Genomic DNA, 12,165 nt, shown 5'->3' with positions numbered 1-12,165 from the left:
CGTGATATCGTCCACTATGAGAGCTTTGTACACGGGAGCTTACCTAGTTTCGAATTTCTTTTGTAAACATCATGTACAGAATTGAAGTCGAATTAGAGAAGACAGTAATTTCTACAGGACAAAGCTAGCCTAAAATGGAATGACAAGACTATTTATATTGTGGCAACGCGCTAGGAAATTTCAAGCATATGTCAGATGTGCAAAGGGCAAACTTATCTGGTGTTATTCCCGGTTAAAAGAAAAGAATTTATATACAGACACCTAATGAATATTTTGACGCTTGATAGTGAATATTGTTCGGACCATTTGGTAGGGGACATTATGCAGAGCAGGATAGGAAGCATTCTGCAGCAGATCACCTTTGCCCCAAAAGAAACCAGCGAAACCAACTATTCTACTGGAAGTGTCCATACAATAACCTTTATCGATAGGAAAATTAAGAAGAACAAAATGAACGCAAGAAGTAAAAAATAAATAAATAAAGAAGGTGTAGAGAGCCAATAGACAAGAAATACCTCAGGATGCAAAGATAACAATCTCTGGCATACACTTTCTGAATCACTCACTTCTAGTTTACAACATGTAAAACATACCAGGTTTAGAAAGGGTTGTCGTCAATGCTGCGAGCTCCTTGTTTACAGCAACATTGTTATTAAGTCAAAAATATTGGAAAAGCAAGCGCATAAAAGCTCCTTCTCCTGTGACTCTAATGCCTCAGCAGTTACAAAAAGTTTGCAGAAGAGTTTCCCTAGCATCTGTAATCATCCAGGTGGCACATTTTTCGTTTCCCATGCATCCCAACGCGCATGAAGAAGGGACTTTGTATTTTCACGGATGTAAGTACGCAAATCATATCCTAGAGATTCCATTCTGCGTAGAAGAGAAAATGCGTCATTCTTTTTATCCTCAGAAAGAAGTAAAGATTCGAGTAGTTGGTTGCAAATCGGCCATTTTAACATAAACCCTTTATCCAGTGTGTAAGTGAAAACATATACTGCCAGGTCTAGATTCCCTTCTTCGCAAAAACTTCGTATCAACTTCACACAGCTAGGGGCAGTGACAGTGACATTGTACTCCTTAAGAATAGAGAATAGCTTGAAAGCTTCTTCTACTCTTCCTGCCTGACAAAAACCTATGAGCCAAATGGTATAAGGTGCTAGACCAAAATCATTTAACTTAAAGTCCATTGCAAGCAAGTCTCTAACTGCCTTTTCGAGTTCTCCCTTCTCAAAGTTTTCTTTTATTTCTTCCACCACTTTATCGTCCCTATCAGGACGGTGCCTAAGATGCTCCAACCATAGACTAATAGCTAGCGGAACCTTCTGCCTTCTGCATAACCAAGTCATAAGTGAATGGAAAACTGAAGAGCTCGGTGTACAACCATGCTTCTCCATTTGATTGAAGACCTCGAAGGCATCATCCTCTCTGTCGACCATTTGAAGACCATTGATAAGAGTACCGTAAGTTACACTATCAGGGGAAAGCCCCTTGGATTGCATCTGCTCAAAGAGCTTCAAGGCAATATTCATGTCACCTGCTCTGCAAAAGCCATTGATCAGAATGTTGTAAGTCCTTATGTCTGGAACCACCCCACTTTCAGCAAGTTGATTGAGAATCTTGTAGGCCTTAAGGAACTGTCCTGAATCACACAATTCCTCCACCATAGATTGTAGGCTAGCATTATCAAGAACTGGACTGGCACCCTGAGAAAGCCGAAGAAATATGGAAGGATTTTTCCCTATCTCCATCTTATAAAACAAAAGACAAGCTTCATCCATCTTGTCTGCTTTGCAAAGTCCGTCGATTAGAGCATTGAATGTAAAAACAGAAGGAGAACATCCCATTTTTTCCATCCCATTGAATATTTCTTTTGCCTCGCCAACCAACCCATTCTTGCACATACTGCAAATTAGAATGGTGTAAGTGCAAGCATTAGGAAAGCAACCATTATTAGAGATCTCAAGCCGAAGAGACTGTGCCTCATTCAAGAGACCCATATCGCAAAATCCTTTGATCAAAGCATTATAACAATAAGTATCCGGTTCTACACCTCTTTCAGTCATGTCAGTCAACAATTTCAATGCATCCTTTACCCTCCCTGCCTCTGATAAACCTCGCATCAATATGGTATACAAAATAACATCAGGCTTGAGATTTTTCTCAACCATTTTCCCATACCATGCAAGTCCTTCATTGAATCTCCTAGCTCTAAACAAACCATCAATCAAGCAACTATAGCCATTTAGTCCAAGTACAAAACCTTCCTCCTTAAAAGATCTCAAAAGGTCTAAAGCCACATCAACCCTATCTAGTTTACAGAACCCATCAAGCAAAGTATTGTATGTAATATAATCTGGAAGACATCCATCTTCTTTCATCCTACTAAACAATTTCAGCGCTTCATCAGCCCTCTTGGCTTGAAGTAACCCTGAGATAATTATGGTGTATGTTATCGTACACGGTAACATATCTCTCTCCACCATTTCGTCAAACATTTGCAAGGCATCCTGCATTTTGCCACTCTTGCAAAACCCATCAATCAAAATGCTAAATGTAGCGACGTTAGGCTGACAATTCAACTTCAACATCTGGTTGTAAATCGCTAAAGTTAATATAAATACTTCTTTCCCCAGAATTACATGCAAAATCGCATTATAAGCATAAACATCAGGCTCGCAATTAAATTCTCTCATCTTACCAAATACTTGAATCGCTTTCTCGCATAGACCCATCTTTGCGTACACTGCCATCAAAAGTGTGAAAGCATCCGACGAAATCTCAAATCCAGAGTCCTTGATTTCCTCAATCGTTTTCCAATACAAATCGACCCCGTTTTCTTTGATTATCGTATCCATCACCAAATTGAAAGTTAGGGAACTGTAAAATCGCTGTCTTTTCGCTGCCCAAATAAAAAAGCGAAAACCCAGTTGGCGATTTTGCTCCTCTTCAATCACCTCGGAGATAATGCGCTTTGAGAGAAAGGGGACCAAGGGTTCAAGGGCTGGCTCCATGGGACTGATCGTGCCAACGATTTTTAGAACCTCATTGGAGGTGGAAAGGTCGTAGAAGGGAGTATCAATTGCGTCAGAACTGGCGGTGTGAAAGTGAAGCAACCATGGAGCTTTTGGAGAGAAGCGTGAGACTGGGCGGAGACGCAGAGATGGGATTCTCATCGTTCAGGTGGTCCGATTGTTGGGATTCATATAATTCTTGGATTCATGGTCGGATTAGGGGATTATAAGGGTTTTTCCAACAGAGGCCCAACGAAATACGAATCAAGGTGGGAGCGATTTTGGTTTTCTGTTTGGTTTCGTAGAAAATCTTCCTATGTTCAGGCGTTTCTGTTTTACTTCTTTATAATTATTTTCATTTTTTTTTCCAGTTTTATTTGTCCAGTGACATGAACAAGCCTGCATACAACTTTTCTTTTCTTTTTTCTTAATTTTATTTTTTTAAATTCACGGGACTCCATCCCAAAAATAAATTCACGGATTACATGTAATCCTCACAAATCATATGAATCGATTAAGTGCTAGATAGAAGCTCAATGCAAAAATAACGTCAAATTACCTTAAAATGAGTGTTAAAACCTGCATATACATGCACTAAAAAGTTCAAACAGCTAATTTAACTATATGAGCCAACGATTTTTTGGTTAAATTATATTTTTATAAAAGGGATTGATACCCAACCGATGTGGTATCGGAGCATGTCTCGGTATAGTTCGAAGGGTTTGACCTCTACATGTCCACTTGTTGGGTCTACAAGTGTAGGAGAGTGTTAGAGTACCACATCGATTGGGTATCACCCAACCATGTAATATATAAGCTTGTTCAAATCTCTACCATACATAAGAGGCATTTTCATGAAGTATATTTTTCGTTTGAAACAATAATCAAATTCATCACGATCGAGCATGACAATACTAAAATGATATAAATTTAAAATATTTGATGTATTGATCGAGATCAATTTGATTTTTTGTTTTGCACAATATATTCTAGACCGATATAAATTCAAAAATCAAAACAATGCAGATTCGTTATCCTGGGCCAGGCCGAAAACCTAGACCCAGCCCATATAGAGGCGCTGGGTTGGGCGAGTGCCCTAGTTTTTCCTACTCTCGCGAGTACATATACACTGTTAGAAAACAGCTATAACTCTCGGCGGAATCGAGCAGTCTTTCATCATTTGTATGGTCTGAAACGAAATGGCTGCCACTCCCAAGATAGGACTCGGAATTGGCCCCCTTCCGACTCACCGACTCAGCATTTCTACTCTATCATCTCCGCCTTCTCTCCACTCTCTCATCGTCTTCAAAAACTTATGCACTCGCCGACGCTTCCTGGGTATTCACCAGTCCACTCGTACTCGGCACCTCAGGGCCGTCTCTTCGCAGGAGCCCTCTTCGTCTTCAGGTAATCACGAAACAAGCGTACCCACATGAATTAAACGCATTTATGTACATAATAGAGGTGAATTTGAGGAGTTTCTGTTTCTTGTCCAAGTATAATTTGGTGGGTGTTCTTATTATATAAGCTGAAGGTTTTGTTTTGAAACGATGAGATCGGAGTGCTTTGTAGAACTGTTGGTAAACTATTAGTGAATTTCACCGGTATTCATATTTGTAGAGAGCTAGGAAGAGAGACAGAGTTTGTGACAAACATATCAAGGGGATGGAGGGTAAACAAGGATGTGAGCTGATTGATTTGGAAGGGTGTAACTTTAATTAGAAGATATGTATAGGTTCATTATTTTCACGCAATTGACTAACATCACCAGGAAGTTCAATCTAGTTTCTGTTGATTTGTATGAATCTGGATATCTTATAATCTCAGAATCAGGAAACACAAGTGGTAAGTAATGGGGATACATTTTTTGCTGGCATATAAACTTATCCATAAGAAGATAGCAATCATATTGTTTGTCATTCGAACATTAGCTCGTTCATATTAGGGATCTTTGATGCGAATGTGTTATATTTGGTTCTATTCTATTGTTCAAGTTTTTTCATCGAATGCGTTCAGCTTTTGTAGGGTTTTAAACTGAGCAGTGCCTTGCTCTACAAGGGGAGTTTGAATTTGGGTTTTGTTTCCTGTTAAATTTTATTTGTTGCTCTTAATGCCTTAGAGGCTTAGATGGATTTAAAACCTGGCCTTTAGTTGTTTCTTACTTTCTTATAGGAAGGAAAAACATACGAAGTTTCAAAGATCTTACTAATCATTTTACCTTTTTGCCTTTTCAGTTAAAGGAGTTGAGAATGTAGTAATTGTGGGTTCTGGTCCTGCTGGGTATACAGCTGCAATATATTCAGCTCGTGCTAATTTGAAGCCTATAGTGTTCGAGGGCTATCAAGTAGGTGGCGTTCCTGGGGGCCAGTTGATGACTACCACTGAAGTGGAGAATTTCCCCGGATTCCCTGATGGAATAACTGGGCCAGATTTGATGGATAGGTAACGGAAATGAGGACTGCACCGTGTTTCATTAAATCGTTTATGTATTGTATGTGGTAACATGTCTTGGAATTCTTGATTCAAATTAAATTGTGTGATAGAATTTTGATTTTTTGTGTTGACTAGGATGCGGCGGCAAGCTGAACGTTGGGGAGCAGAACTGTTCCAAGAAGATGTAGAACATATTGATGTTAGGAATAAACCATTTACAGTGCAGAGCAGTGAGCGTAAGGTGATATATGGTTTTGCGGTTGCTATTATGTAGATGTTGAAGTGTGTTATAATGGTTTTTTCCCTTGAAATGCCAATTGACTTGAAATCCATTGATGCACTTTTGTGATGCAAACAAGTTTATTTGGTATGATATGCCAGAGTCCCATGAATATGCTGTCAGCTGAATCTGGACCTCCTCATTGAAACTCAAAACTTTATCTTTTTTTAAAAAAAAATATGAGCCATTAAAGTTCTTGGTTCTATGATTCCTCATAATTCTTCAGTAAGTTGAGTGCTTCGGTTGAAACAGTACTCTCTGTGCTTGTGATGTTTTCAAAATTATATCCTTATTTTAGTTTTTGAGGCAGAGAAACGATTGGTTTTGCTCCTTTTTAAAGCTCTAAATGCATTGGAATGCCTGTTTATGTGTTTATGAGTGAGATTTAATGGATATGATGTGACTATATCTAGTCTGTATTTATGTTTGACATTGTCACATGCTGACCATATTGGTACTTGTTTTTCAACCTGTATATCATGTCAATAGTGTTGAACTATTCATCTTTTTATTGCTTTTCTTCTGTTCAGGTTCAGTGCCACAGTCTCATTTTTGCCACAGGAGCTACTGCAAGAAGGCTCAGAATACCCCGTGAAGATGAGTTTTGGAGTAGAGGAATTAGTGCTTGTGCAATTTGTGATGGAGCATCTCCACTGTTTAAGGGGCAAGTTCTTGCTGTGGTTGGAGGAGGTGATACAGCAACGGAGGAAGCGATATATTTAACTAAATATGCCTATCATGTTCATTTATTAGTACGCAAGGACCAACTAAGGGCATCCAAGGCAATGCAAGATAGGTGAGTTGCAAGGAGGTCTTCTTTATGTTGTTCTTCTGAGGTGTTGGGTGAACACTCCTTATTCACTCTTATTATTTTTAGTTGTAATTTTCTGCTATGCGTGGAAAGTACATAACTTCAAGAACAGCTAGGATTTCCTTGCATGTTGAATTAAAGCTATTTTAAATTCTTGCCTTCTGAAATTCTTGAATTCAGCAAAATATCTCATGCACATGTGTGCACTCACACACACACATTTCTACTCAGTTATGTTCTTACCTGTACATGCTCTCACACAAACATATCCTCCTCTACCTCAAAGTAGCACAACGTACTTAGTCTCTATTTCTGTCTGGCTTTGGCTATCTTGTGCTCTGAACTCAGCATTGATATCTATACCAGCCAGCATTACATTGTGAGTATAAGAACTTTTTCAACTGTTGTGATGCGACAGCACATGTATGGAAAGAATGAAGAGACTTTTTTTTGAATGGACTTTGATCACGGCTTAATTTAGACGTAGTAACAAAGGGCATGATTCCTCAGATAATATAGGTTAAAAAATTAAATAAATTACACTTATAAGGCTGGTTTAAAGCTCTGTGTCAGGAACCTTCCGCAAAAGATCCTAGTCTTGTATTAGTATATATCGGGTATCTTGTTCTGGTATTATCATATTAGAGCACAACGACATGGCATGCTCAATTATCTCTTAACCTAGCTATGTAAGGCTCTTTAACCATTGTTGTAGCTCACCATATGTATTCCATGCTTCCCTCTCCATCTGCTCTCATCCGATCTTCTCTAGTATGCATCATGTTTACATTCTAACGGCCCCTCATTGGTCTTAGTATATTCTTTTCGACGCTGTCCCATTCTATAAGATATGAAAGGGAACAAACATTTCTCTCTCTTTTTTTCTTTTTTTTTGAATGGAAAAAATTTTATTCAAGCACCAAGGGGGTGCAACCCAAACAAATTACAAGGGGGAGATAAAAAGATGATAAAAAATGTTCCCAGAAAAGGAAGTGCCCCAGAACCTAAGGCAATCAAACCAGGTGACTAAGAAAGTGTCTATGGAGGATTCTTTGTTTTTGAACACTCTGTTATTCCTCTCCAGCCATAGCATCCACATCACAGAAATTGGAATTAATTGGATAAAATTTCCTTAATGCTTTGGTGTGTTTAACCAGGCCTTCTTGAATGGAAGCATTAATTTTATTTTAGTTGACAACTAATTTCCAGTTTACAGGTTTGTTAGCCCTGTGTTTACGTGTCATTGTTAAGACATTGAACCTTTTGATAGCCATATGTTTCATCAGCCTTCGTGTTCGCGTAGGAAAAATGATTCATTTTTGATAGGTGAGGCTCCATTTTACTTCATACTGTGGAACTTCAAAGCTTTTATCGCTGAAGTACTAATTCCACGACAAAAGGATGTTCAGAGGGTGCTCTTAATATAGACATAAGCTTCACTGTAGCAGAGTAATTGCTCTAAGTAGCCACATCTCAAAACCCATACCCCTGTAGTAGTGGTTGGCACTTGGCAGTTTGAGATATCTCATTCCTCTTAGCAATCAGAGTGGTAATTAACTGGGATCATGTTATTGGGATGTATTTGTTTTCTTTCCCCGATATATTTTCCTCATTAAAACATTTTGTAGTATAGTTTCTTGATTTGGACAGACGTAAAGTTATGAGGAGAGATCATATTTAGGCCTATCATGCATAGTAATTGTTAACTGGGACCATTGAAACCAGATATCTCTCCTTTTTGCTTCCTTCCAGTTCAAGCCCCTTATAGCAATTTCTGTGTTGCACCTGAAAGTTTGCTTCAGGGTGGTTGAATTATTGTATTTTCTGTTTGGCTGTTTTGATGGCAATGAATTATATACTAATGAACAATTTGTATGTTGAGTTTTCAACTCCCTGAATGTTTGTTTAACAGGTTAATTATCGCGAATGTTTCAGAGTGTTCAACAATCCCAATATCACCGTGCACTTCAATACAGAGACTGTGGATGTAGTTAGCAATACAAAAGGCCAGATGTCTGGTATCTTACTTAGAAAAGTTGATACCGGTGAGGAATCTGTGCTTGAGGCGAAAGGCTTATTTTATGGTATAGGACATTCACCGAATAGCCAGTTGTTAGAAGGTCAAGTTGAACTGGACAGCTCAGGCTACGTGCTGGTTCAAGATGGTTCTTCAAGAACTTCTGTGGAAGGTGTATTTGCTGCTGGAGACATACAGGTAATCCTGTCAGGTTATTCTTTGGTTCTAGGATCAGTACTTTATTTGTCTTGTATATTTCAGGGTTCATTTTTGCCTTCTTGTATTTGACTGAAAGGGTTCGTTGGCATTATTTCTCTCATGTCTGTTTCAAAACTCTTACTGAATTTATCATTTGAGGTTATGAAATACGTTGCCCACCTTATCTCTTTAAAGTTTTTAGACATACATTTCTCGGATGTGCAATGTTGAAAAGTGAATTAACATGTGTTTTCTTCCGATGAATTAGATTCATGAGTTTTTAGTTTTTACAAGCACTGTGGAATGGGATTCTGGTAAATGAATTGGCTCAATGAACTTTATATAATATTAACAACTGAAAAACCATGACTCTCATACATTACATGTGCATCCTTTTGAACTGAATTACATTGGATCTTGCTATTTATGGTCATATCCCATCTAGTGATCAATGACATTACGTAGTATTAAAGCTTGTGGTTTAGGCTGGAAAACCATGGACCATTATATGAAAGTGTGAATACTTTTCTTCGTGACCTGAAAGATGAATGAAGTCGAGATTATGTAGAAAGTCAACCTCTAGGTACAGAGAGCATCGACTGGAACCGCCTTCTGATTTACCATTGTATCTTGTTTAGCATGACTCATGCTGATTAGTTTGATGGTACTCAGTTTCTCTGTATTTGATTAGGACGATGAGTGGAGGCAGGCGGTAACTGCTGCTGGATCGGGATGTATTGCTGCTTTATCAGTTGAGAGATACCTTGTGAGAAATAATCTACTCGTTGAGTATCATCAGGTATTCACCGATTACAGAAATTTCTTTGACAGCAGTAGTTTGCTAGTCCTGTAATTGTTTCCTTGATTGCCCCCTCTTTGTGCTCCTTCTGATAAATTCCTTCTGAATCCCCAAAATAAAAGGAGTAACCATTTATGCGACTTTCTAATGAAGTCATCTGCTGTACTTTTGTATGAAGATATATTACCTCATAACTTGCTTTACGTTCCTGGTATTCCTGAGTGGATTGTCATTAAACTCCATATCATGTGCATATATCACTGTTTGACAAGGTTTATCTTTGGTTTCATCAAATCACAAGAATAGTGAATAGAGCACCATATATATCCAATTAATTGTTTTGTTATGGCAAAGCAGCTCACAAATTAGTCCAGCTCACTGTTTGATAAGGTTTATCTTTGGTTTCTTCTTCTTCTTTTCATGAAGATAAGACCGTTATCATACATAATTGAGCATTTGATTCTGTTCTAATTTTACCTTCATGGACATGAATTTGACAGCCTAAAGCCGAGGAGGTTAAGAAGGACCTCACGGACATGGATGTGAAAGAGGGCTTTGACATCACACTGACAAAACATAGGGGCCAGGTTTCTGTTCCCTGGAGATACTAGCATATCATCAATTATGTCTTGGCATCTCCTTTGTGTCTTTTCCTTTATGTATTTGATCTTAATTATATATGTAGCTAAAAACTAATTTCTTTTTACTCCTCTTGTTCAGTATGCCCTGCGTAAATTATACCATGAGAGTCCAAGGCTTGTATGCGTACTGTATACAGCCCCAACTTGTGGTCCATGTCGGACTTTGAAGCCAATTCTCAGCAAGGTATGCTTCCAACTTGTTGGGCAAACATCTCATCATAATGCGATTGTTGATGCCTGATTGATATGTTTCTTATTTTCTTTTAGTTCTTCAAGGAAAATTGTCACTTCGATGCATCAAATTATTTTTCTAGAATTTTTGTTCTGAAAATACTTTTTAGGTATTATTACTGCGATGAAAGCAAGTGTTAAAATCTACTACATACGCACTTGATGTGGTTTTTTCTGAAAGATTACCTTTTTTTGTCAACGTCACAAATAACATTTGCTCTTTTTTATTCTTCTAAGTGTATGCTTCTTTGGCTCAAGTGGATTAAGAATCATTTTTAATGAGTTGATCTCCGAGTAGGAGTAACATAATAAACCTAAGATTTTTAGGCTTGTATCATGGAGAGTAGGCAATTTATTCGCGAAAACGACAAAAACAATATAAAAGATCTTGTATGTAGGCTTTACCATGAAGAAAGTGTGAACTAATCTATAGCATATATTGATATTCACTTTAAGGAGGATAATCAGGTGGAGATTTTCATCAATCAGCTATACTGTGAATGTCTTTGCATACCGCATACCGAAGAATATTTTTGTATCCAAGTCTTAATTTTTTTACTATATTGCTGAACTTATGAAGTCATGACTTATGATAACTGTTTTTTATTTGCAGGTGATCGATGAATTTGATCAAAATGTACATTTTGTCGAGATTGATATTGAGGAAGATCAGGAAATAGCAGAAGCAGCCGGAATTATGGGTACACCATGTGTGCAATTTTTCAAGAACAAGGAGATGCTTAGGTTGGCTGTTTTTTTTTTTTTTTTTTTTTTTTAATCTTTTCTCTTTGTTCCTTGGCATGCATATTTTATATCTTCCTCTGTTTTCTCTCCCTCTTGCTTCAAGCCATTTTCTCTTGCTTATTTTTTCTAGTGTGATCCTCACACTTTTTCTCTCGAGTTTTGATGGTTTGGGGAACTTTCTCATCTTCACTAGCTGTTTGAATTGTGTAAAGCGTGTGTTTTTAAATTGTGGAATGGCTTCTAAGGTTTAGGGGATTCAAAACAAAGAAGTTTTTGTTGGGATGGTGAAGTTAACTATGGTAACTCCTTCCAAATGTTGGAGGTCGCCAGTTTAACTCTCACGACCAACACTTTCGGGCATTATTCCTTGCATGGGCCAAAGACTCATGCTTTGTGGAGTTAACTCTCCTTTGTGGGTTTCGGCCTCGTTCTCTTCGCACGGGCTTCGATCCGGTCTTACCTGTCACCAGTGTCGAGAGGGTTAGGAATTCTTGGTTCGCAAAAAAAAGTTTAGGGGATTCAAGGAAAATTATTACGGTCTCATCTTTCACAATAATTTGTTATTGTTCATTTGCATCTCTAAAAATGTATTTGTGCATGAATGGTTGCTATTATGGATGCAATAAATTTATATTTTTCTTGTCATCCAGGACTCTGTCGGGGGTAAAAATGAAGAAAGAGTACAGAGATTTCATCGAAGCAAACAAATGAGATTATTGCAGATCCTTGTTTCGCAGAGGCCGGTCTTGCTGTGATTCAATTTTGTTCATTATGTACTGGTTAGTACAAAAAATACCTTCTTTTTTGATGATGAAACCCTTATTGTAAGGCTCTGGCTGAATTAAATCGCTTTTGAATTGTTATGGATCTCTGTTAATTGGCAGAGTTGAACTGTGTAATTTTTTTTCTCAAGGATGCATTGTAAGTTTATCTGATATTTTACCTATGTGCCGCTCAGCTGGTTATACTGCATACCAATCCCCTTACCGATATGATTCAA

General features: G+C 38.0%; 2 protein-coding genes across 2 annotated transcripts; one reads left to right on the top strand and one right to left on the bottom strand.

Moving 5' to 3' along the window:
* Nucleotides 1-202: 202 nt before the first annotated feature.
* Nucleotides 203-3,330, bottom strand: LOC119998157 (pentatricopeptide repeat-containing protein At1g79540). Its single transcript, XM_038845390.1, has 2 exons — nucleotides 516-3,330; nucleotides 203-419 (listed from the first exon to the last, which is right to left on the bottom strand). Exon 1 carries the CDS (start codon nucleotides 3,171-3,173, stop codon nucleotides 762-764), a length of 2,412 nt encoding a protein of 803 aa, XP_038701318.1. The 5' UTR covers nucleotides 3,174-3,330; the 3' UTR covers nucleotides 203-419; nucleotides 516-761.
* An 851-nt stretch (nucleotides 3,331-4,181) lies between these two features.
* On the top strand, nucleotides 4,182-12,090 carry LOC119998868 (NADPH-dependent thioredoxin reductase 3-like). The gene is made up of 10 exons (XM_038846338.1): nucleotides 4,182-4,418; nucleotides 5,246-5,453; nucleotides 5,580-5,685; nucleotides 6,255-6,520; nucleotides 8,471-8,750; nucleotides 9,442-9,549; nucleotides 10,050-10,136; nucleotides 10,270-10,374; nucleotides 11,035-11,165; nucleotides 11,816-12,090. Exons 1-10 carry the CDS (start codon nucleotides 4,211-4,213, stop codon nucleotides 11,874-11,876), a joined length of 1,560 nt encoding a protein of 519 aa, XP_038702266.1. The 5' UTR covers nucleotides 4,182-4,210; the 3' UTR covers nucleotides 11,877-12,090.
* The last annotated feature ends 75 nt before the right edge of the window (nucleotides 12,091-12,165 follow it).

This window comes from Tripterygium wilfordii, chromosome 5 (assembly GCF_013401445.1).
Source record: "Tripterygium wilfordii isolate XIE 37 chromosome 5, ASM1340144v1, whole genome shotgun sequence".
Classification (NCBI taxonomy): domain Eukaryota; kingdom Viridiplantae; phylum Streptophyta; class Magnoliopsida; order Celastrales; family Celastraceae; genus Tripterygium; species Tripterygium wilfordii.
The sequence above is the reverse complement of the archived record's forward strand: the minus strand, read 5'-3'. Positions and strand labels throughout refer to the sequence as shown.